General features: G+C 36.1%; 5 protein-coding genes across 6 annotated transcripts; 4 read left to right on the plus strand and 1 right to left on the minus strand.

The window, feature by feature from the left end:
• Window positions 1-1,018: 1,018 nt before the first annotated feature.
• LOC101253631 (uncharacterized) lies at window positions 1,019-6,183 on the plus strand. 2 transcript variants are annotated; one of them, XM_004230863.5, is made up of 5 exons: window positions 1,019-1,663; window positions 2,817-3,247; window positions 4,535-4,563; window positions 4,660-5,612; window positions 5,796-6,183. In XM_004230863.5, the coding sequence occupies exons 2-4, from the start codon at window positions 2,920-2,922 to the stop codon at window positions 5,593-5,595; spliced, it is 1,293 nt and encodes a 430-aa protein (XP_004230911.1). In that variant the 5' UTR covers window positions 1,019-1,663; window positions 2,817-2,919; the 3' UTR covers window positions 5,596-5,612; window positions 5,796-6,183. The 2 variants fall into 2 exon arrangements, with proteins under 2 accessions (XP_004230911.1, XP_010315318.1); XM_010317016.4 differs by having other exon boundaries at window positions 1,478-1,679.
• A 1,641-nt stretch (window positions 6,184-7,824) lies between these two features.
• On the plus strand, window positions 7,825-9,044 carry LOC101259487 (late embryogenesis abundant protein). Its single transcript, XM_004230885.5, has 2 exons — window positions 7,825-8,478; window positions 8,658-9,044. Exons 1-2 carry the CDS (start codon window positions 7,957-7,959, stop codon window positions 8,883-8,885), a joined length of 750 nt encoding a protein of 249 aa, XP_004230933.2. The 5' UTR covers window positions 7,825-7,956; the 3' UTR covers window positions 8,886-9,044.
• A 696-nt stretch (window positions 9,045-9,740) lies between these two features.
• Window positions 9,741-14,558, plus strand: LOC101254644 (bifunctional phosphatase IMPL2, chloroplastic). The gene is made up of 9 exons (XM_004230867.5): window positions 9,741-10,308; window positions 10,397-10,475; window positions 11,370-11,464; window positions 11,546-11,595; window positions 12,410-12,534; window positions 13,409-13,475; window positions 13,637-13,726; window positions 14,111-14,222; window positions 14,331-14,558. The coding sequence occupies exons 1-9, from the start codon at window positions 9,945-9,947 to the stop codon at window positions 14,399-14,401; spliced, it is 1,053 nt and encodes a 350-aa protein (XP_004230915.1). The 5' UTR covers window positions 9,741-9,944; the 3' UTR covers window positions 14,402-14,558.
• An 84-nt stretch (window positions 14,559-14,642) lies between these two features.
• Window positions 14,643-19,948, minus strand: RPT4a (26S proteasomal subunit RPT4a). The gene is made up of 10 exons (NM_001328418.1): window positions 19,768-19,948; window positions 17,932-18,051; window positions 17,622-17,758; window positions 17,357-17,518; window positions 17,169-17,255; window positions 16,999-17,085; window positions 16,758-16,895; window positions 16,130-16,321; window positions 15,951-16,049; window positions 14,643-15,111 (listed from the first exon to the last, which is right to left on the minus strand). Exons 1-10 carry the CDS (start codon window positions 19,865-19,867, stop codon window positions 15,037-15,039), a joined length of 1,197 nt encoding a protein of 398 aa, NP_001315347.1. The 5' UTR covers window positions 19,868-19,948; the 3' UTR covers window positions 14,643-15,036.
• Window positions 19,949-21,664: 1,716 nt separating this feature from the next.
• On the plus strand, window positions 21,665-24,785 carry LOC101243937 (probable receptor-like protein kinase At4g39110). Its single transcript, XM_004230830.5, has one exon. It carries the CDS (start codon window positions 21,895-21,897, stop codon window positions 24,523-24,525), a length of 2,631 nt encoding a protein of 876 aa, XP_004230878.1. The 5' UTR covers window positions 21,665-21,894; the 3' UTR covers window positions 24,526-24,785.
• The last annotated feature ends 133 nt before the right edge of the window (window positions 24,786-24,918 follow it).

Below are 24,918 nucleotides of genomic sequence, written 5' to 3' on the forward strand. Positions count from 1 at the left end.
TTATAAAACGCTTAAAATATATATTGAATACGATGAGAAAGAAAATGAATAAATAGTTATGTGTAATATTATAAAAAAAAATTATATCATTGAAGTGTAAACTATAAATTTAAAACAACTACAGCTTGCATTAAAGCAGCTTAAAACCTGCAGATCTCCCAAATTAATTGCAATTTATTGATGATTATGCCATTCACATGACAAAATTAAGGAATCAATCCCAAAATTAATTTCTCAAATTTTATGATACTTCCTTGTCACTTGTAAGCTATGGAATGCGTACTGCGCACTCCGCGTACGATATAAGAAATCACTTTAAAGGCTTAAAGCTCCCCCTTTTTTTTTTAACAGTCCATTCTGACAAATTTTCGAAATAAAGAAATAGTGCACATAAATCCTCAAGTACAAAAACTGAAATGCAGCGTACCACTTTGAGCTACACCAACTTATTTTTTTGGAAAAATTACGCAGTTAAGTAAATTTATATTATTTTAATTATTCATTATAGTTATAGTTTGTTATAATTATGACTCGCGACTAATATTATATATTAATTATGTGACTTGACTTGGAGTTTGTATAATTAGTCGCATTTGCATATGTAGCAAAAATATACAAATGCATATGTATAATATACAATTATTTAATCTATATACATATACAATTCACCTCTCTGCCGCTCTCTGCTTCTCTCCTCCCTCTCTCAATCTCGCTCGCATCTCCTCCCTCTCTCAATCTCACTGCCATTTATACGAATGTATATGTATAATATATACACAAACATATATATATACACACACGCTATTCACTTCTTTTTCACTGTCTGCCCTCTCTCTTTCGCCTCTCTCCTCTTCTCAATATCGTTCGTCTCTCTCCTTCTTCTCCCAATCTCGCTCGCCTCTCTCCTCCCTCTCCTAATATCGCTTGCCATATATACAAATATTTTTTAAAATGATTATATGTGAAAGTTCCCCTATTCTCTCTATATATTATTTTAACTTCAGTATAACATGTTCTTACCACAATCTCTCTGGCACAACCTCTAACCATTCGGATAATACTCTATAATGAGCGCTCTGTTTCATATTTTTCTATACTAGCTATGTTTTCTTACTTTCTTTGTTTGAATATGTTAATTTTGTTGTATTTTATCAATTTTCTCACGAATTTATCAAAAATAGTTTTTTATCTTTTAAAGTAGAAGTGAAGTGTGTATACCTCTATCATTTTCAAATTTAACTACTGAAATGATTCTGTTTTTCACTCGTTAAATTACATAGAGTTCATTTATTAATTTTATTATTATTGATTAATATATATTATTATTATTATTTTTGTTAAAAAGGGTAACTTTAACAGAGACGACAAACAAACAATGCAGTGCCACTGAGATGTCTCGTTTTAACGCCGTGAAAACAGAAGGATTCTTCACGGCAGAAACGTGCTACAGATAGTTGGACGGAGTTCCAAAATAGCCGTCTAAAACGACTTCACTCCTCTTTGTCTTTCTCTCTCCTCTGCAACTCGGCAGAAGAAGAATCAGAACCTTTTCTCACTCTAAAACCTTTTTCTTTCTCTACATATCTCACACATAACGCCTCCTTTCCCACCTAAAACTCATCTTCATTCCGCCGTGCTCGACGGCCGCCGGACGGCTGAAACGGTATTCGCTTACGCCGGTTGGTTTTATCACGGCGATTCAATATTTGTACTTGTCGGTGTTGTATTAAATTTATATAAATGGATTTATTTGTAGAAATGTGTGAGTTTTATGAATAGATACGAGTATAATTGGTTTGATGAGTATATATATGGAAATTCCGATGTTTTCGTACATAATTTGTTTTCATTTTTCTGGACTGTTATGACTGTTTTTCTCCGCTGTTATTTCGGATCTCTGTGACCTCCATAGTGTTCGGTACTTACTTTTAGGGCTTTTTCCATGGACTGTTGGACTGCAATATTTTTTCCCACAAATTAGCAGATGAAATAGACTTTAGCTTCTGTTTTAATGTTCTTAGGTTTTCATACCTTTTTTAAAATTAGTTTTCCCCGGTGAAATAAATCTTCGCGGTGTTATAAGGATCCTGTGAGCTGTATTTATTGCATATGGTACTTTTGTGCAATTAATTATTAAGAAGTGTCTTCGAGACTACTCACAATTTTACCAGATTTGGTAATTGAAGTTTCATCTGGTCTGATGGTATTGAAATTCTTCACCATGATGCTTTTTTTCATGGTCATGTTCTTCTTTAGATGAAGCCATTATTTGATTCATGTAATTGATGTCTGATTTTGAGCAGAAGAAATTTGAACTTTCGTATTCCAAAATTATCAACTTATTGCTATAGCATATGTGAAATTTTATGTTACAGAAAGCATTCTCTCTTTAAAGAGTGTGCCTGGATTCCCAGCTTTTGTAGTGCCCATAGGATCCTCTGTAGATCAACAAGTATTATGTTGGAAGGGGTGTATATTTGAATGAGTGCTCTGTGGGATTTGTTGGGGGCAGAGTGATTTGTCCGAGTTTGGAGTGTAAGGTCTTGAACTTTCTTTAAAATGCCATCGATAGTTATAAGATGTTCTGTTGTGAGAATGGGATCTTGAATTGCCATCAATAATATAAAATGTATTAAAGCAGCATATCTGGAGCCATTTGCTTTATTTTTTTTGTTTTCGTTGATATTTCTCATTCTTATTTTTTGTGTACCAAAAGGATAATGTAATGTAGACATGTACAAGTTTTGAGTGTCTATCCTTTGTTTTGATAGTTTGTTTTTGTGAGTTTTGACTTCATTTTCTCTTTATTGCTTCAGAAAATTAAGATCTCAAGTATTCATTGTTGAGTGAACTTGCTGGTGTTATCATTGATGTGATTCTCAGCTGCCTATGAAATTAACATTTTGTACTTGAGAAAAAATGGGTTCAGCTTGTTGTGTTGCTGCTAAAGATAGAGCGGTTATAAATGGATCAACGGGCGAAACTTTACAGAGCAATGTTCGATACTCGCCTTCTTGGAGCTTTCGTTGGGATAATCGGGGACGTGTTGCTGGAGAGGAGACATCAGTCAATTGGTCTTCTGATAGAGTTGGTGGAAATGATAGATTAGAGTTTAAATCTGGAACAACTGTAGAAACCCTTTATGCCTCTGAAGAGGGTAGTCCATTGGATAGTTTTCGATCACTTGCATTGCAGAAGTCACCAGCTTCTGATTGCAACACGGGGAACTCGATGCTTCCTCTATCTGGTAAACCTCAACATGGCTCTCTCTTTACCTTACTTGATGGTGCGAACACCTGATGATTTTCCAAAATGAAGATAAAAGGAACATGAGAGTACTTACTGTATATTGAAGAGCTTGCAAATCATTTTTCCTTTCTCTGTGATTTGCATGCTGCCCCCCCCCCCCCCCCCCCCCAGTGCATAAAATGAATTGTTCAATTCTGTGTGTATGCATTATGAGATCGAATGAAGGATAGTCTAGTTCTTGACCTGTTTTTTGCACTCCGTAATGAGAGAGCTGAACTGGATAGATGTGTAGGGGTTTGCTTTTGCAGGCTGTTCTGAGAATATCATTAACTTTTTGTTTTATGTTTGAGATGCTATTCAAGGTTAATCTAAGAAATCCAACCTAAGACTTTATTGCCATTGAGTGATATGGAGCTGGTTCACATCATTTGACTATAATTGGAGTATTGGAGTAAATTATTGACTTGTCACTGGCTCAAATGATGTAGGTGGTCCTTAAGTCTTATTGTTCTGTTAGTGTAAATATAAGTAATTGGTATTTTTAAAGCTTTGGATTAGTTTCCATGAAGTTGGGGTTCAAATGCTTGGACCAGTAAGCTTTTGATCTCCCAAGCATTTCTTTTTATTTTTTGTAAACAATTCATGATTTGTTGTGCTGCTGACATTTATCTCCAAGCAATGTTGTTTTCTTTGTGTAAATGATTTGATTTCAACTTTTAGTTAAGTATACACTACTGAAAGAAGATGATTACTTTTTCACTTCCTCCCCCTCTTTTATCTTTAAAACGAGATTATGCAATAAATGGTTGTGCTCTGTGAAGTTGCTTGATATTTCTTTCTTCTTTGGATATGGTTTTCGTTCTGCTTTTGGTGAACCATTCTCTGCAGCTGTTAAGAAGTAGTGCTGATTATTTATTTTTCTTTGCAATTTTTGTATATGGTAAACTCCAAAGCCCTCTTGTCTGAAAAGCAACGGCGGCCTTCTCCCTTCATTGCTCCTTTATTAATTTGAACCCCAAACATGTTGGTTGGATGTGAAGTTTAACCAAACCAGATGTGTAAATATACATGTCTAAGAGATGCCCATCTCTTATTGTACTCTCTAGGTCTGATTGTGACCAGAGTCTGAGTATGACCATGTGTTGTGAAGGAAAAAAGTTAGGATAAGTTTCCTGGCCTTGAGTTATATGTGAACATGAAAGAGAAACTGATGTATGGTATTGGTTGACAGTAATGTGCTTTTTGTACTTTGTAAGCTTAACAGTAGTTTTTCTTGCCCTTGCAGATACATCGGTCGTGAGAAATTCCACGGAGGTAAGAACAAGGCAGTCTTAAGTTTGGCTGAATATACTTTCTGGGCATGTCTAGTATGTTTTTGACTTCTCTGATTTCCTTTCTTTTGGTACTTAGGTCAAAGAATCATTTGAGTCATCAGCAGTGCCATGCCCCTCTCCTTTAAAGCTGTCTTCATCAGATCTCTCTGTTTCATCATTATCTGCATCTCCTTTATCAACAAAAAGTCAGTTGCTTCCTGCCAATTCTACTCCTTTGCCTCAGTATTCTTCCGGCCACCAGCTGGGACGACGAGTTTCTGATAGTCATATAGCCGGAATAAAGTCACCTACATTCTCAATTTCTGAAGAATCATCTTCGTTCATGCTCCCTGGTTGGAGTAATGAATCAACCAGGGGCTCAAATGGTGGATCATCAGATGGATGGTCTGTTCCCGCCTTCTCTGACCTGCTTGCAAATCCTCGTAGAGATAGGTGGTCATTTGATAGTGAATCCATGGGTTTCCACCGTGACAAGATGAGCAGAGCTAGTGGTCGGAGTTCTGGTTCTCCTTCTATAGATCTCCAAACCTGTGGCATTTGTACAAAGCTGTTAACAGAGAGATCTTCATGGTCCTCAAATGAAATTGCTGTTGTATCTGTACTGATTTGTGGCCACGTTTTTCATGCCGATTGTTTGGAGAGTATGACGCCAGAATTCAACAAGTATGATCCAGCATGTCCTGTTTGTACTTTTGGGGAGAAGCAGGCACTGAAGATGTCAGAGAAAGCATTGAAAAGTCAGATGGACTTGAAAGCTCGAAAGAGATTCCGGAATCGGGTTGTTGACAGTGATTTTAGTGGCAATCTTGCTTTATTTGATCGACAGAAAAGTGGCGGACATGGTGGAAGGCGTCTCAAGATGAGCTCAAGTTCCAGCAGTATGAAGATCTCTTCAGGAAAGCCCTTCTTGCTGCGTCATTTTTCATTTGGTTCAAAGGGGTCAAAATCCTTCTCCGAGAGCCCTTCTACTAGGAAAAAGGGTTTTTTCTGGACAAGATCGAGCAAGGAGTAATGCGGTGGATTATAATGGTAACAACATAAACTCTCTTCCGAATAATTTTTTTCTGGGAATATCCTTAATGTTCTCTTGAATGTTGTATTCTTCTGAAATTTAGTTGATGTTCTGGTATGTATAACTCACAAAAATGCTTCTCTATTGATGTATTTAATCGCATTTCTGCCTACTGAATTGCATTGTTGTCAATTCCGCAGGCGGCACAGGTCAGCTCTCTCACCTTGGAAGGATAGTAAGAGAGGCATAATAGCGTCAGGCTCTTGCTGGCAGATTTGGTTTCCCAGAATCTAGGTTAGGTTTCTAAGTATACAATGTAAGAAATTGGGATTACAAGTTGAAAGATCAATTCATTATATAGGAAAAGAAAAAAAAAAGTGTAGTTATCAGCTGGTAGTTATCATGTTTGTACATTCAAATTTGGTTGTTCCTTGTCAAGGCCATGAAATTATCCCCAAGATTTTTGTATGCTTACTTCTCTCTAAAAACTTGCAGCAGATAACTTGACAATTTATATGCCTGCCCGAAGATGTAATGATTTTTTATCCATGGTATGTGGGATATATAGTCAGGGCATTTTTTTTTAAATCTTAAATGCTGACTGCTGTGCTCAAGAATCAGTCGCACCTTACACCTATCACAATCCCTATTTACGAAAATGCTATCAACTACTACTATTATTATTATTGTTACAGGAACATTCATTTTTTTCTAAATGACGGGTCCAGCATAAAGCAGTAACTCAACCCTTCTCGTTCCAATTTCACCCTGCCTGAAATGTAATTGCACTAACCAAAAAATTGGTACAGCAGAAGGTAAATAAACTAGTATGGTCCATCTTGAAGATAGTTTTTCTTTTCAATAGATTTAATCGGCAAATCCTATTTGAACTTTCGCCTTGTTTTGGAGAACATGTAATCCTCTCTGTTTCCCTTTACTCTATCCTAAAACAGTTTTTTGAATTGAAAAAAGAAACATATAAACATAACATGGAATGCAACGGAGCCGCTCAACTATGATATCACGCAGAAGTTGAAGAGTCCAACGTCTAAATGGTAATTTTTTCCCTAAAAAAGATATAACCGGTATTAAAAAAAAAAATTAACCAAAAACGCAAAATTACTCTCAAGGGAATGATCTCTTTCGAACAAAGATTAAAATAGTAACAATTTTATCAAAAAAACATAAAATTGACTGCTACATGAGTAACATTTTTCCTCAATATTTTTTTTTTAAAATTAAAATCACTGTCTGGGAAAGGGTAACGATTTTCCTCAATTATTTTTTTTAATTGTGCCTGTAGTGTTGGCAAAGTTTGCAGTTCTCATGGTGACAAAATACATTGAGATTCATTATTTATTTGACCTTTTCTTTTATAAATCAATAAGCAACAATTAAAAAAAGAATTGAGGGAAATAGCTGGCAGCAATTATAGTTTTTCAAAAACAACATAAAAAGTTTGAGGAGATTTCATTTTTTTTAAAAAAGTAAATTTTTGAGAAAAAAATACTCTATGAGTAGCGATTTCAGTATTTTTTTTACAAAAGAAATATTTTTTTGACAGCAGCGATTATAGTCAACGCATTAATAATGTTAATTTTATTCGATGGATATCGCTCTCTCAAAAGTAATTTTGTCATTTTGATTTAATTTTTTTAATATATCGTTTATGTTTGTTTAAAGGAAAGAGTTACCATTTTGTTAAAGAAAAGAGCGTATCGAATTTTGGATATAATAAACCAAATATTTTATTAGAACAACTTTAAAGAAGCCTATAAATAATTTTTTTCTTACCACGAACACAATGATAATTTAAAAATGTTAATGAAATGCAATAATTAATTTATATAAATTAATTAATAAAAAAGCTAAAGTAATACTCATAGATTATCTTAATATATAAGTTCATAGATCATAAATATAACAGTATATGTTTTTTTTTTTTTTGGTAGGGTTGAAAGTCGTAGCGATAAGTTTGATTACGCGTTCCTCTCTTAAATGTTGCGTGAACTGAAGATAATGTATGAAGTGGAATTAGGCTTTAATGTTTAAGCCTATCTAAAATATACATAAGAATTTTATTGTCCTTTACCGTTCTAGTATAACGAGACAAATCTGATATTCATTTGTCGTTTTACACCGAAACACGTGTCTTGAATCTCCTACGTGGCAGCTTACGCGGTGATGTTCCTGCATACGTGTAACTATCCAGTTAAATGCAGTCATGCAGAAGCATCTGATGTTCCACCGTCTCTTGTCCTTTTAAAAAATCACCAGTTAGCTTTCCTATTCAAGGAAGATCTAATTTATTGTGCCAAATTATCTTTTTCAAAATTATCTAGCTTTTGGTGAAGGAAGGATATGGCGGACTTACGTGATGAACATGGAAATCCGATTCAGTTGACTGACCAGTACGGCCATCCAGTGCAGCTGACCGATGAATACGGTAACCCTATGCACCTTACTGGTGTTGCTACCACTGCCGGCTCTGGTGCTGCAGCAGTTGGTGAAAAATTGCCAGAAACGGCTAGCTATGGGGCTCCGACTACGGGTGAGAAGTTGCACCACACAACTGGCTTTGGTGCTGGTGATGCTGCTCCTACAACTGGGTTAGGTGCTGGTGCTGCTGCTCCTACAACTGGGTTAGGTGCTGGTGCTGCTGCTCCTACAACTGGCTTAGGTGCTGCTGAAAAATTGCACCATCCAACTGGCTTAGGTGCTGGTGGTCACACAACTGGGTTAGGTGGTGGTACTGCTGCTGGTGCCGGCTTACGTGTTGGTGCTGGGACAATTGGTGAAAAGTTGCACCAGGAAACAACAAAACCGGAGCAACAGCATCACAAGACGGAACTTCACCGTTCCAGCAGTTCAAGTTCTAGCTCGGTATAGTATATATTAAATTTTTATCATGTTCCTTCTCAATTCTCATCCTATATTTGTTTGTTTGAACAAACTATCAATTTATTTGACACATATTTTTTTTAGTTGAATTACTGAGATTTTATCCATTTTATAGTGGCACAAGATATATATAATATCATTAAATTACTACTTTGGTGCAGTCGGAGGATGATGGACAAGGTGGGAGGAGGAAGAAGAAAGGGCTGAAAGAGAAGATAAAGGAGAAATTCACAGGTGGAAAGCACAAGAATGAAGAACCACATCACCAAGCACATGGTGTTGGAACTGGAACCACAACAACTACTACACCAACTACTACAGAGCATGAGAAGAAGAGTATGATGGAGAAGATCAAGGAGAAGTTACCCGGCCATCATAATCATCACTAGATTAGATAAATCGCTGGGAATAAGAAGAATATTATTGTATTTATCATGTCGTATCTCTTTCTATTTTATGTAGTAGTGCTAGTTGCTTGTGTTCAGTTCAGTATATGCTATGTAATTGTTGTTATTGTATACATGAAATGTACCTTTGTTTCAGTTCCAGCTGCTATTAAGCCTTTCCACATATAATATGAAGGCATAAAATGATTTAAAAAAGGAGGAGGAGGAATGCCAGTATAAATTTAGTTAAAAGTAATTGTTTTAAATTTTAATGTAATCAATAGGTGTTACGGGGTTCAATAGTATGCAAGAGTGATGGGATTTTGGTTGTAGGATTCATATTATGCAAAGCTAGTAAGATTCTAATTATCATTGACCGCTATTGGTTTAATGATTTGATCATCATATTAAGTGATGATGTGTTTCCTTTTATTGGAAGAAAAAACTAAAATTAGATTTGAAGAAAAAAATTACCAAAACTAGAAATTATATGGACAAAAAGATTTTATTTTTTTAACTCCCTCCTTTAGTCGAATAATATATTTAAATTAACATCAAATATATTTTTCATAATTGTAAATATTTTGAACTTTATTTAGAAATATCAGATTTTCGGGATAACCCAACATAACAATTTTTAAAAGGTGGGAGTAATTAATAATTTTCTACAGTCGAAACCCTACTAATACGATCTGAACCGATAACCCTATTAATCATAGATATTGAATAATTATAAAAACAACAAACAATAATATGAACCATTAACCTAATAATCCTATTATTTAATTATGATTGTTAGTTTGACTCAACAGCTATAATTCAAATATATATTGAATGATTTATTAAAGGACAAAAATAAAATAAAATGATGTTTTAAAAGGAAAACAATAAACAAAAAACGTTACGTTTGGTGGAAAACACATCATCTTCCATACTTGCCCTTTTCATTCAATAAGCCGCTTTATTCATTACGCATCAGTGCTCTTTCTTACTCTCAACTCCCACCCGATCTTTGTCTCGTGAACTCGGTCCTTTTCCCGCCTATTAAACAAAGCCCTCCAAATGCAGATGCTTTCTCAATCTCACTTCCTTTCTCTATATCCCCGCAACTCTTCACCTCTTTCCTCATCATTCTCCGCCTTCTCCGGCGGCTGTAATACCCGGAAAATCGTCTCCGGTTCGCTTGCTTTTCAACATTCCGGTATCCATTCGTTCCCGATCTCGCACGGAATCAAATTGGCGTCGCCTGTGATGACTTCGAATTGTGTGCTTCCTTCTAATCAAGCACAAATCGTTGATTTTGGAGTTGAGGACTCTGAGCTCGGCAAATTCGCAGCTGTTGGTAACAAAATTGCTGATGCTGCTGGTGAAGTAATCCGTAAATACTTCAGGAAAAGCTTCGATATTCTCGATAAAGAAGATTTAAGTGAGTACGCGGATAAATTGCTTCCGGAGTTAATTTTTTAAGGATTTTTACTTTTTTAGAAATTATTTTATATTAATTTGTGGTTAAGGTCCGGTAACAATTGCTGATCAAGCGGCGGAGGAATCCATGGTGAAGATAATTCAAGAAAATTTCCCGTCCCATGCAATGTGAGTTAGTTGAGCTCACACAAGTTTTGATAGTGCTAGTATGATAGTATTTGATTTCTAATGCGTGTTTGATAAATTAAAACTTCCCTATTTTAGTGAAGTCGATTGCCGGAGCTGAAAGTGGCCTGTGGTTGGAACGAGCATTTTCAGCTTGGCCTCTCTGTTGTTTTTAGTACTGTTAGCATACGATGCTTGTTATTTGTGAACATAATCTTACACTTGCCATTGGAGACAGGTCACCATCTCGTTTTGGTTATGCACTTGCTGGAATCTTATTTTGTGATATGCCAATGTGTCTCTACCGAGGACAAAAGTTGTCTAGAAAAAGTAGAGATACTGTACAGTTAAATGATCTTAGTCGGTGTAACCAATTACTTGAAGGTCTTTTTGGCTTGCAACAAATATCAAGAAGCCAAAAGCTTTGTATAGTCTTTGACATTTTCCTCCCCTGAATTGAACTTTTTCATCATTTGCCTCTGAACTTTGATAAGGCTGTAGTAGAATACAAGTGAGGTCTCCGTAAGTTGAAGTTTTAACTGGTACTGCTCAGTCTATTTACTTGTATGATGCCGATACAGAAGGTCAGAATTGAGGAGAGAGCATTCATTCGAGATGATAAGATAATCCTTGTAGTAGTCGAATACCTTCCACACTTCTAGGAGATCCACAAGCTAGAGATGCCTACTCCAACGAATTTGTTCTAAAATCTAAGGGAAATGACTTAATTTGACAGATATGAGTCAATGCAACTCTTGTAGATCCGTATATGTTCTTGATATTTTGCAATATATCATGGCCAGCGTGTTGTCTATATTTGATTTAATTCGTCTTTATTTCATATATCAAGCCATATATGTATGTTTGTATGTTGAAAATTTGTCTGCTTGGTGATAGTTATGGAGAGGAGAAGGGATGGAGGTGTCAAGAGGAAACTGCAGAGTATGTTTGGGTTTTAGATCCAATAGATGGTACTAAGAGTTTCATCACAGGTACCTGCTTGTCTTTCTCATATCAAGTCTGTTCAACTTATAGTTCAACTATACATTCATAGGGATACCTCATACTTGCAGGGAAACCTGTGTTTGGCACTCTTATTGCTCTGTTGTACAAAGGTAAACCGGTATGAATCGCCAGCCAGTTGATTGTATTTATATCAATAAAAAACCTTGCTCGCTACTAGATCAATGAAAGCTTGCTTTTTACTCCTGTCAACTTTCAATGTTTCTCCCAAATTCTGTTGGCATTGTGGCAACATTTGTTGGCGGGAAGCCTAGTCAAGTATTTACACTAAGAAGGCGTCTGTTGGCACACTTTTGATTTGTAACTGTAGCTAACAAAATTTGCTCTTAGTAGAACCTATAATCTTGTTTAACTTAAAAAAAAGTAAAAGGAAATAGGTACTCATAATTTATAAACAGAAAGTAACAGAGAAAGGAAAATTGAGGACATGATATTTTGTGTTTGGTGGACTAAATACAACTGAGTATCCCTTTTGAGAACATGCTTAATCACCTCTTCGTTTCGTTTGTCTCACATTAGTAAAGTGCTAAATCATTTGGTATATGCATAGTTCCTGAATGCATTAACCATTTAGCTGCATTCTTGTATAGACGTCCCCTTGTCCTGAATTTAGAAATATTGATGTTTATCTATCATGTAGATTATTGTATTTTATATCTTAGTAGGTTGTCAGCGCAATAACATGTAGGTGTTTTTTTCCCCTATTGCCATCTGGGCTCGCTCGCGTTAGTGTTTTGCTCTTGCACCACTTTATTTAGCTTTCCCTTGATGTAAGGAGAGTTCCAGCCTATGATACCTTAGGTAATCTCCTTTTATATTATGCTACGGTAAGACTGTGAGACCCACTATGCAGGTAATCTGTGGTTTCGAAAGTTGGTCTATACATGATCATCTCTTCATTTCTGCTTTTCTAGATTCTTGGCGTTATTGACCAGCCTGTACTGAGAGAGAGGTGGATTGGTTTAAGCGGGCGACGAACTACCTTGAATGGGCAAGAAATATCCACACGCAACTGTTCAAGTCTTTCAAAAGCCTACATGTATGTTTCTCCTTGGAACCCTTTCTCTCCAAAAATACAACATTGTTACTCTGCTTTGTTTTTTTTCTGAAAAGGTAAATGTTTATAAATAAAGGTACCAAGAAGGGTAAAAACAGCAGACTAGACGACTGCCTGCAGCAGAAAAAGAACTATATATGTCCTATATCTTCTAAGAAATTACATGCTCATCCATGTTTCCCACAGCACTCCTTTTACACCAAAAAATAAATTCACAAGACATCTATGTTTATATCCTGGATGCATGTTGTTTTGTCACTTCAGCCATGCTGTCCATAATAAAGACATGTAGGGGAATTCTTCTCCGTATTGACTGCTGACTCTTAGCCACTGTCAGATGTTGCAATTTCTTCTGTAGACTCCCCTACATTTGGTTGCATAACGCAATTCATACTATTCCTGTTAAGGTGTAGCTCCCAACACTACCTTGCCTTCACAATAAATGAGAAGTTGATTGGCTGTTTCTAACTCTTCTTCACACATGTAGCATCTATTACTTAAAATAATGCGTCCCTTCTGTAGATTATCCTGTGTGAGACAAGTTCCTTTGCTTTTGTTTTCCATTGCTAATCTGATTCATACATCCAGTGTTGTTTCTGTAGCATAGTGTAACAACTGTTGACATTGAATTTTCCATCATTGCTTGCAGTCCAAAACATTGGATCTTTCTTGTTGCCCTAGAATTTAACACCGTCAAGCATTTGTGAGCAAATTCATCTATTTCCCTATCAGGCCCCTTCTAAAGATTAGCTGCCAACCATTATTTGAGTACTTGTATTCTGTGTATCAGTTCAACTTATCAGGGATACCAATATGTGCTGCATCTACTTTCTCATTTCCGTTCTTTCAAGTTCAGGTACACTACTAGCCCACATTTGTTCGAAGGGGATGCTGAGATTGCCTTTGCTCGTGTTAGAAGCAAGGTATGTAATATTATGGCAAGATAGGCAAAAACTGTGGAAGGAGCAAGAAGGGAAATGAGATTATCTGAGTAGGAGGAAACTAAAGAGGAAGAAGAGAATGAATAAGTTTCACTTCCTTTCCCTCCACTATGAATTCTTATTCTTCCTGCATTCTGTTACAGGTGAAAGTTCCACTGTACGGATGTGACTGCTATGCTTATGCCCTATTGGCTTCTGGATTTGTGGATCTTGTAGTAGAGTCTGGTCTTAAGGTCAGCTACTCTGCTCTCTGCGCTATTGCATAGATTCATAAAGATATGATTATACTTGCCAAAAATGTGTATGAGCTTCATCCTTCCTTATAGAGGACAGCAACCATATTCTCATTGACATGTCAAATGGAGTGATAACTGTTTAGTGTTTCTGTATATCAATATATTCCTACTGCCTGATAAATATATTGATGCAGGGTGAAAATTTTGCTGTTTTACATCCCTCAGCCAGTGACATTAGATTATCCGTACTGCCTGATAAATATATTGATGCAGGGTGAAATTTTTGCTGTTTTATATCCCTCACCCAGTGACATTAAATTGTTTTTTTAACTTCCATAAAACCTCTTATGCTGATAATAAAAAAAAAAAAAACAATTTCAGCCGTACGACTTCCTCTCACTTGTACCAGTAATAGAAGGTGCTGGAGGAACAATAACCGACTGGAAAGGCCAACATTTTAATTGGAAAGCTTCTGCTGGTTCACCAGCCACAAGTAATTCTTAGCTCTGTTCTCGTTTCATACACACAAGCTAACCTTTGGATCCCTTAAAATATGCCCTCCAATTCGATATGTGAATTGTTTCCAAACTTCACTTGGCAGGTTTTAATGTAGTGGCAGCCGGTGATAAAGAAGTTCACCAAGAAGCTCTGGATGCATTGCAGTGGCGGTAGAGGCTGCTATGTTTCACTGTATTGGCTCACAACTCCCTTTGGCGAATATCATAGTTATTGATTACTTTGCCGCTGAGTCTCTACATTAATTTTAACTTTTGAATCAAATTATGGTGGTCCTCTGTTGATAGTTATTTAATCAGAATGCTTACTTGCATTTCCAGTTCCTTTTATTTTACTACAAAATATAAAATTGGAGAACACAAAATACTGGGTTTCACAATTAATTAATCACTTGCGCTTCCTCAATTTTAATTAGACTACAAAAGATGCTGAGCTGAACAGAGTTGATTTGATCCCTCTACTATATTACACCCCGTCCTTTCCAGACCCACATGTTGGTATACACTAGGTGGTTGTTAAACTTTTTTGGGGGGGCCTAATGCCAATCAGAATTCAGTACATAGCAACCAAAAACCAGTAAATAAACATCCATTGTATTCTATTCTACCAATCCTTCAACAAAACATAATGAGAATGAAAACACAAGAAATGCAGCTGCTTTCAGAGAAAGAGTTGGCTGCATTACATAATTTAAAATACAGAATAAACAAACTCAAATGGTACAGAAAACCAAAGACCGCATCTGGCGCTATCATACCATTGAAATTGGTCCATGGCATTCACCCACATGCTTATTCCTTGCCAAAATCAGCACTGTAGTGAGCACTTGATTCAAGTTTCTTTGCTTCATTCAGTTTCCTTACAGCCTATAAGAAAGATGTCTCAGGCAATGGAATATGAAAAATAATACTTATTGAAGTACTAGAAAACACTAAGTATCTCTCTGGAACAAAGTTCTAATAATGACATATAGGAAAAAGAAATTAACTCATAACACTATCATAGTATAAACAGCATATCTTCTAAAACAAAGTTCCAATGATATACTACATTCCTTAGAGAAAGAATTTCCTTTAATTAAAATAAGAAATTAAGGGGTCAATTGGTAGGGTCTTAAAAAATAATGCTAAATAGAGTATTACTGGTACATTTGTGTTAGTAATGCTTTGCATTAGTTACATTAGTTATACATAGATTATTTCTTATGCATTCTTTGGTTTAATGTATTAAAAATAGCATGCATTGCATAAAAATATTTATTTACTATTCCACAATTGTGGTGGAGAAGACGTAAAAAAGACTGAGGGGCAATGGGATCTTTAATTGTGCTAATGCAAGCATTACTAATACCACAAATCACCATATATTAGTAAAATACACAACTCAATACACAGGTTGAAAAAAGGTACCAAACAAGGTACGTAACAAAGCTAATGCATGCATTATTCTTTAAAATTATGCACTTTACCAAACGACCCCCAAGCGTGGTACACAGGGTAGTTTACAGAATCTAAACCATAGTGCTTCACATAATAGCATGTGAATATAGAATTACCATGAATCACTAAATTTCTCTTTTCATTAACACGACCAACATTTTGGTAGCGTGAAGACCCCAATAGAGTGAACTTGAAAAACAGTCCGTCGGTGAACTTAAAAATTACTGCTTTCCTAACAGAAATTTCAGAAGAAAAGAAAAAATTACCTTCATGAAATCCTCATGGATGACATAATCACGCTCTGCACGAATTGCAAACATACCAGCTTCAGTGCAAACATTCCGCATATCAGCCCCATTAAATCCCTGAGGTAAAACAAGTCATCAGAAACTTTGATGCAATAGAAGCAGTACCATAGTGTTTCTTGTTAGCATCATTAGCAAACCTCAGCGAGCTTAACAGCAGCCTCATAATCAATTTCACCATGTTTGGCAATCCCAGCAGCATGGATCTTGAGGATTTCCATTCTTGATTGTTCATTAGGCAAGGGGATTTCTATCTTTCTATCTAATCGACCAGGACGAAGAAGAGCTGGGTCCAAAACATCAGGTCTATTTGTTGCCATAATCATTTTTACCTGAAGATAGAATAATGATTAAATAGGTTCAGGTGAACAGACAATATCTTCCTCCTGTTTCATGCATTCTACTCTTTCTTTAGGAAATTTCAAATGTTATAAATCAAAAAGAATCTAAGCCCTAAGGTCTCTCTCTCTCACACACACACACAAAAAAAAAAAAACAAGCACCCAAAAGAAAAAACCAAGAAAGAAAACATAAGCATAGGGTCATTTAAATGGTGTATCGTTTTATGTGCAGATTCCAACAGTATGTTGATAAGCAACCAATCTCCTGCCTTAAATAAAAAAAAACCAACTTGAAGAAATCTTTTTGACACGGCAGGGAAAATCAAACTAAGAGAGTTCAAAGAGAAACTCGAAAGGATGCACATCTTAGATCATGGACAATCACAACACATTTTCATGGAAATATACATTTAAGATCAATATAAACCTTTCCAAGCTGGTCAAATCCATCCAACTGATTGAGCAACTCCATGAGCGTTCTTTGGATTTCACGGTCTGCACTGGTTCCCTCACTAAAACGACGTCCACCAATTGCATCTATCTCATCCATGAATATGATGCAAGGCTACAAATAAAGATAATAAGTGTCAACATTATAAGACAACTCCGGAATCATTCATCAAGTCGAACACTCCCAATATATGCAGCAAATCTATTTGAAGTCTTACTTGGTGATCACGCGCATAGTTAAACATTTCCCGAATTAATCTTGCACTCTCACCAATGTACTTATCAATAATGGCACTTGATACAACCTGCAGCAATCACCAACTTGTAAAAGGCCACATAATGAGATGCTATTAGACTGGAGATATTACTAAAACTCTAGTACACAGACCTTTAAGAAATTGGCATCTATGTTGCTAGCGATTGCCCTGGCTAACAATGTCTTGCCTGTTCCAGGAGGCCCGTAGAGAAGAACACCCTGAGACAGAAACCTCGGTCCCCTCAGAAGTGATATTACAAGCAAAAGCATAAGTACATGCCGACAAATGTATGATAATACAGTTATATTTAATGATTTACCTTTGGAGGCTTAATCCCAACCCGGAGGAAAAGCTCAGGGTTCATTAGAGGTAACTCAATGGATTCTCTCAGCTCCCTGATCTGATCTGACAGTCCACCCACGGCAGAGTAACTGATGTTGCCAGGATCTTCATGAAGCATGTTGTATACAACAGGATCAACCTGCCATTAATTTCTCATCATTAGGTATTTGGGGTGGACATACGTAAAAATTATAAATGTACCCGAGACATTTAACGCTTGCAAGCAAAATAGAACTACTAACTTCACGGGGGAGTGCCCGCATGATTGTAAGTGTTGTCATATCGAGAACCACTCTTGTGCCTGAAGTCAGTTTTTCCTTGTCCACTTTACTGCGACAGCCAACTACATACCTCGGACCACTGCTAGCTTTTACTATCACTGAAAAAGTAGTGGAAGATACTGATTAGTCCCATAGCTTCATGCTAGTTTCTTAGTAACTTATTTTATGTAAAAATAAAAAAACAAAAAGGAAAATAAGCACTTTGTGATGAATAGTGCATTCCTTGGAGCATGAAAGTAAATAAATATTAGTCAGGATAAAGGGTACTTACAACGCTCATTATCTAGAGGTCGGAGCACTTCTCCTATGATCTGTCCAACACTTTGAAGTGACTTCAAATCATCTTCTGTTTTAGCATATTCCTTTTTGGTAGCCCGCAAGTTCTCTCTCACTAAGAAGAGTAACTTTATAATCAGTAATAGAAGACCAAAAGAATATGAATATTATGAAGACCAAGAATTAAGTTGCTTATTAGATTATGGGAACACAACATAATAAAAGGAAAAAATAGCAAGGAACAGCACTCAAGGGTGTGACCTAGTGGTCAGCGAAGTGGGTTAAGACCATGAACCACAAGTTCAAAACCGTCAAATCCTAGCATAGAAAAAAAAACTAAGTGATTTCTTCTCATCTGTCCTAGCCTTGGTGGACTAAGTTACCTGGCACCTGTTACTGGTGGGCGGTGGCAGGTATTCCGTGGAATTAGTCAAGGTGCGAAAACTGGCCAGACATCAAAGTTATCAAAAAACAATAAGAAAATCAAGGAACAAGCATGAAGTAATACAAAATATATCAGTAGCCCCGTATCACTAATAACAAAAAACTGATCCACAAATTGCAAACTCTGATGTATAACAAACGAGGTTATACGAACTCCAAGAAATGAAGGACAAAGTCGGAGAATATATAGGGCGAGCACATGCATACGCTCCCATTTCCAAATAAGAAACTTTGGTTTAAGAGGGTTCTATAGTAGAGATCTGTACCAGAATAGCTACACCACCCTTTCTGAACAAAAGGATAGATGATTTTATTAGATTAAAATACGTCAAAGCATGCTTAAATAGAATATCGGGCTATACTTGGTTGACTGATGAAGTAAGACAACCCAACACAGTCGCACTTGTACAAATGGAAACACCAAACAAATACGCATGATCTAGCCAATGGTTTCCCCCAAAGAATCCCCCGTCAATCATCAGAAGAGGAATCTATTGTGGACTTATTCACTTGCATTGTCTTGTCTTATTTGGTTTTTCACAATTTTTATCCCCAAAAGTTCTGCCTAAAGCTAATCACTTATGATCTACTTACCTGAAGCAAGTAAAAAGTGTAATATTGGTCATTTTTTGAAATTGTTGGCAACTGGTAGCGTGATAGCATCCAAGGGAGCATGCATAGAAGCTGACCTAGAAAGCTTGGACATACTTCACGAATACTTTCATGTGCTAATGTTATTGGAAGATGACATGGGAGTCATACGAAGGACCAAAGAAACCAAATTTAGTGTTGAAGTGCATTAAACTTGAAACTAAAGCACGTATTTGTGCCGCAGCACAAAATGTGTTGCACAAAGTAGAAAAGTTCAAGGATATTTTGGTCTTTTTCAGCATTCCCAGTTGTTCCTTATTATAAATACTTTTAATCATCCCAAGGATCTTAATTTTAGCTTTGGAGAAGTTGAATTATGAAAAGCTTAGCCTAAATTTAACCCTTCCAGAACAGAATACAACTTGTGTGTCAATAATCCTGCATTATATTACAAACATTAAAAGTTGCGTGTCAATAACCAATATGTTTACTCTTTTGCCACAGAAAACACAATATCTAATCTGACCTACGATAAAAGGAACATCGAAAGAACAAAAACCCTAACCATCGGAGCTGAATTTCAATATTCACAAATTTACAACATTTAGGAGTAAATAATAGTAATTGATGATTACAGAAGTCCTAAGCATCGATAATGGATTTTAATATCCATGAATTTTCCACATTAAGGAGTAAATAATAGCAATTAGTTCTATTAAACCTACAAAAAATATTTCAACCACCGAAATCAATGTCAGAAAAAGAGAACTAGGGTTAAGATTTCTGAGAACGGCACCTGTCCGAACCCGAGCATCAAGCTCCTTGTGCTGAAGGAGCTTTTTCCGATAATCGGCGAGTGCAGTACGGCGTCGGACGGCGTCTTCTTCGGTCGCCATGGCGCTTAAGCTCAAAGATCTGAACTGATTTCTGATATCCGAGTGACCTCTCGACTTGAGGACCAAGAAACGTATAGATCCCTGTAAAGAAAATACCAATTTATTTGCCGTTGTTTGTAAATATATAATCTTCTAATTATACTATTCCTAAGGAAATAATACGGAGCAGCTTTCTTATTGGGCCGTCGGATTTCGCGATTTTATTCAGGCCCAGAGGGGAAATAACCAAAGGAAAAATTACATTAATTAATACATTTTAAAAAATAATTATTGATTTTAGCGATATTTTTTGTTTATTATCATTTAAATATTATGATAAATTTGTAATAGGTATTAAAAGTGAATTATGTATGCAATATACTTAAATTTGTTATAAACAATTGATATTATAGTGAATGTCTAATTATGTGGAGTCCTTGTAGGATATGATTAGGAATCCTACTTGGGGACCAAGTAAAGTTTTCCTTATAAATAAAGGGTTTGTGAAAGATCTATGAATCTTGAATATACTATCAATAAGAAATATTTTCTCTTTTCTCTACTTTCTTCTTCTAATTTTATATAGTTTCATAACAAAATTATAATTGTTTTTGAAATATATTATGTTTGTTTGCTAAAAAATTGTCACATTGTATTTATAAGTGTATTAAAATGTGTGATAAATACATTATCCATCATTAAAACTTGTAGTATATGTGAATAATAAATTATTTTTTGTAATTGTATTAAACTTGTATTATAAATAAATTAAAAGTGGTCAAGTGAAAAAAAATATTATTGCTATAAATGGTAAATATTTTTTTATTATAGTATATTTAAGTTTTTCAAGAACCAACTCATTTGCACTTTTGCCCTTATTTTGTTTACGGCCACAAGATTTTGTTTACGACCACAAGATTAAAGAATAATTTTATACATTTGACATAACTTTAATTTAGAATCGTAAGATTCAAAAGTCTTCTTTAATTTCTTAAACTCGTATCAAGTTAAACTACACAAATTTTTTTAAACGAATGGAATAATTTCTGTATGAGATATAAGTTTATATTTTTTATTCATAATATTCTACAAGTTATGTCCGCGCACCCACCATACGATCAATTTCTAAATATTAAAATTAAAGATTAACTCATTTAAAAGATAAACCATGCTAAAAAAAAGTGATAAAAAATAAAATTATAATAAAAGTTACTCTGGATTATGTAATTTATATTTTAAACTAATTTTTCTAACACACGAAGGTTTTGTTATCTCATATTGTCGATTTGGAAAAAAATCTTCTTTTATATTATGAAATAACTTAATTTTGCCCAAAAATAGAAAGACAAGTGTAATATGATTTGCTTCGAATTTGAAGTTTTGATTTACTAATAGAGTAATAGAAAATGTCGGAATTAAATGTGATTTTGGAATGATTAGATTCTCTTCTCTATTAGACTTTTTTTCAATCAAACTCTAGAATGAAATAGTAAATTGACTCAAATTTATATTTACAATTAAAAGAGTCCTAACTTGAATTAGATCCTAAATATTTAAATTATTCGTAAAGACTACTAAGATTCTCAATTGGAGCTCCATTATGCATCAAAGATAAAAATGAGACTTCTTTTCTAACAATGAAGTAAGATCCTATCGAAAATTAAATGCAGTGAAGTTGTTCAATTTATTTTAACATTGAACATGATTGACCCATTTTACTATAATTTTGCGAACTTCTTTTTTCATATTAATTTGAATACTTTGTTTTTTTAGACGCTAATGAAAACGAACAACGGAGAGAAAAGAGCGGTTGATTAAGCATTTCAACCACAGAAACATTGTAAAGCTTAAAGAAAAATAATTGCGCCAACGGTAACAGAAATTCGAAACCAAAAGCCAAAAATCTCCACACCCCACAAATATAGCGATAATATTGGCAAAAACAGACTGTATTCAATTCCTTTTTTCTCTTTCATACTCCCTCCATAGTATTAGACATTTTCTTTTCACAATTTTCATCCCCAAATCCTCGTCACGAGGGGCTGGAGATGAAAAAAATGTCAGGAGGATCACCATCACCACCATCGTCTACAATAATGGCTAATATCCTCGTGGCATTTGTTTGCCTTATTTTCATCGGCCCCTCCAGTGTAATTCCAGTTTCTGCACAATCAGATTCTACTGCACCAGCAAAATCTTTTCCAGCATCCACACCTTCAGATAACTATCTTATTAATTGTGGATCTACTTCTCCTACTACTCTACCAGGAAATCGCGCGTTTCAACCAGATGAAACCACAGCTAAATATTTAGCCTATAGCGGACGTGACCTTCACATTTCTGCACCTGATAATAAAAATGTACCTTCACCTATGTACCTCAGCGCGAAAATTTTCGATAGTGAAGCTACTTATACATTTCATGTGACAAGTCCAGGCTTGCATTGGATCCGTCTTTATTTTTATCCATTACAAAACAATGAATTTAATCTCCAAACAGCCAAATTCTCTGTTTCAGTGGATAAATTAGTTCTCCTCCGTGACTACCAAATGGAGAAAAACGAACCAGTTATGAAAGAGTTTCTTGTAAATGTCACAACAGAGCGTTATGCCATCAAATTTGCACCTTCCAAAGGCTCAATTGCATTCGTCAACGCCATGGAGTTTGTTACTGCACCAGGCAAATTACTTGACTATTCTGTCCCTCTCCTTTTCCCAGTTTCGCAGAAATTTGATCTTTCCACTAGTAATTTCGAGACAACTTATAGGCTTAATGTTGGAGGTGCATACCTTGATGCAACAAATGATACTTTAGGGAGAAGTTGGTTATCTGATGAACCATTCCGTAATAGTGCCACAGGACAGGCGGTGACTGTTCAGCCTTCTGTGATTCAGTATCCAACGGCAGGAGGGTCGCCTTTAATTGCTCCTCCTACAGTTTACAGTTCAGCAGTCAAAATGGCTGATTCAGAAACTACCATTCCCAATTTCAACATATCATGGACGATGGATATTGATACCGCGTATACATACCTTATTCGCCTTCACTTCTGTGATATCATTAGCAAATCGCTCAATGAACTATATTTCAACGTGTACATTAATGATAAGATGGCAATTTCCGGGCTAGACTTGTCATCTTTGACACAGAGGTTGGCCACAGCTTTTTACAAGGACTTTGTGATAGATGCCTCTTCAGCAACTAATCCTCTTAGTGTAAAGGTTTCACCCGTGAACGATGTCCAAGGATTCAAGAATGCAATCTTGAATGGGCTTGAGGTTTTTCGGATGAATAATTCTATGGGTAGTCTTGATGGGCAATATGGTGTCGATGGAACGAAGAGTAGTGGCCCGAGCAAAACAGTGGCTTATGTTGGTTTTGCTATGATGTTTGGAGCATTTGTAGGATTGGGTGCTATAGTTTTCAAGTGGCAAAAGAGGCCTCAAGATTGGCAAAAAAGGAACAGTTTCTCCTCGTGGTTGCTTCCACTTCATGCTGGAGATACAAGCTTTATGGCGGGAAGCAAGGCTTCATTGTCGCGCAAGAGCCAATTTTTCTCTTCAAACATGGGGCTAGGCCGATACTTTTCATTTGCTGAGTTGTCAGACGCCACCAACAATTGGGAATCGACTGCCATAATTGGTGTTGGTGGCTTTGGCAATGTGTATTATGGAGAAATCGATGATGGAACAAAAGTAGCTGTCAAGAGAGGAAATCCACAATCTGAGCAAGGTATCAATGAGTTCCAGACTGAAATTCAGATGTTATCTAAGCTCAGACATCGCCATCTGGTGTCGTTGATTGGTTATTGTGATGAAAACGCAGAGATGATATTGGTTTATGAGTTCATGCAAAATGGTCCTTTCAGAGATCATCTCTATGGAAAGAACTTTCCACCTTTGACATGGAAGCAGAGGCTAGAAATCTGCATTGGCTCAGCTCGTGGGCTTCATTACCTCCATACAGGTGCATCTACAGCAATTATCCACAGAGATGTCAAAACCACCAACATTCTTCTTGATGAGAACTTAGTCGCTAAAATGGCTGACTTTGGGCTGTCAAAAGATTGCCTTGCCAACGAGACTCACGTAAGCACAGCTGTGAAGGGAAGTTTTGGGTACCTCGATCCTGAGTACTTCCGTAAGCAGCAGCTAACAGACAAGTCTGATGTTTACTCATTTGGAGTTGTACTTCTAGAGGCGTTGTGCGCTCGTCCTGCCATCAATCCAGCACTTCCAAGAGAGCAAGTGAATTTAGCAGAATGGGGAATGCAATGGAAGAAAAAAGGTTTGTTGGACAAAATCATTGATCCTACTCTTGTGGGACAAATTAACCCAGAGTCAATGAAGAAATTTGGTGAAGCAGCAGAGAAGTGTTTGTCAGAATATGGTGCTGATAGACCTACCATGGGTGATGTGCTGTGGAACTTGGAATATGCTTTGCAGCTACAAGAAGCCTCATTACAAGGGAAGACTGAAGAAGAAAACAAAGCATCTCCTTCCCCAGTCTCTCCTGCTATAGTTGCCCCTACTCCTGCCCCCGTCCCTGCTCCTTCGACCCCTGACAACAGACCAGTTTCTACACCTGAGCAGACAACAAATCCTGCTGAACTTCAAACAATCGACGATCATTCAGGAACAAAAATGTTTGATCAATTTGGTGCACTTAACGGGCGATGATAGCCATGATCACTTTGACAGAGATGATTTTACAAAAATTTCAATTGGTATGTCCCAGGTTAATTATATGTATATGTAGTTGAAGCCAGCTCTTTTACTGATGACTTTTCTGCTGTTTTTGTCGGAGTTTTGCTTCCAAAAATGGGTTGCAATAGTTAGAGGTTATCTTTTTGATTGTTTTGTATTCATAACATAAAAATGCTGGATGTGTAGATGAAAAAAAAAATTGCGTACTGAATAATAACGTGTTATTGTATTTACTTCATAGTTTCTCTTGCACTCCCTGCGCTTTTCACAGTTTTGATGGGTATTTGCACAGGTTCTTGAGTGAATAGAATCACATTTTGCTACCATTTTCAGTTTGTTATTCAAGGTCTGCTGCAACTTCCATCA

This window comes from Solanum lycopersicum, chromosome 1, assembly GCF_036512215.1.
Source record: "Solanum lycopersicum chromosome 1, SLM_r2.1".
NCBI lineage: Eukaryota > Viridiplantae > Streptophyta > Magnoliopsida > Solanales > Solanaceae > Solanum > Solanum lycopersicum.

What these genes read in the sequence shown, in the direction of transcription:
- LOC101253631 (XM_004230863.5), top strand. Translation starts at nt 2,920, where the DNA reads ATGGGTTCAGCTTGTTGTGTTGCTGCTAAAGATAGAGCGGTTATAAAT. An exon ending in CTCGATGCTTCCTCTATCTG is followed by an intron (nt 3,248 to 4,534) that starts GTAAACCTCAAC and finishes TTGCCCTTGCAG; the next exon opens with ATACATCGGTCGTGAGAAAT. An exon ending in TCGTGAGAAATTCCACGGAG is followed by an intron (nt 4,564 to 4,659) that starts GTAAGAACAAGG and finishes TTTGGTACTTAG; the next exon opens with GTCAAAGAATCATTTGAGTC.
- LOC101259487 (XM_004230885.5), top strand. Translation starts at nt 7,957, where the DNA reads ATGGCGGACTTACGTGATGAACATGGAAATCCGATTCAGTTGACTGAC. An exon ending in GCAGTTCAAGTTCTAGCTCG is followed by an intron (nt 8,479 to 8,657) that starts GTATAGTATATA and finishes ACTTTGGTGCAG; the next exon opens with TCGGAGGATGATGGACAAGG.
- LOC101254644 (XM_004230867.5), top strand. Translation starts at nt 9,945, where the DNA reads ATGCAGATGCTTTCTCAATCTCACTTCCTTTCTCTATATCCCCGCAAC. An exon ending in TCTCGATAAAGAAGATTTAA is followed by an intron (nt 10,309 to 10,396) that starts GTGAGTACGCGG and finishes TTTGTGGTTAAG; the next exon opens with GTCCGGTAACAATTGCTGAT. An exon ending in TGTTGTACAAAGGTAAACCG is followed by an intron (nt 11,596 to 12,409) that starts GTATGAATCGCC and finishes CTGCTTTTCTAG; the next exon opens with ATTCTTGGCGTTATTGACCA.
- RPT4a (NM_001328418.1), bottom strand. Translation starts at nt 19,867, where the DNA reads ATGGCGACCGAAGAAGACGCCGTCCGACGCCGTACTGCACTCGCCGAT. An exon ending in ACCTCTAGATAATGAGCGTT is followed by an intron (nt 17,759 to 17,931) that starts GTAAGTACCCTT and finishes CTACTTTTTCAG; the next exon opens with TGATAGTAAAAGCTAGCAGT. An exon ending in CTGCTGTTAAGCTCGCTGAG is followed by an intron (nt 16,050 to 16,129) that starts GTTTGCTAATGA and finishes GTTTTACCTCAG; the next exon opens with GGATTTAATGGGGCTGATAT.
- LOC101243937 (XM_004230830.5), top strand. Translation starts at nt 21,895, where the DNA reads ATGAAAAAAATGTCAGGAGGATCACCATCACCACCATCGTCTACAATA.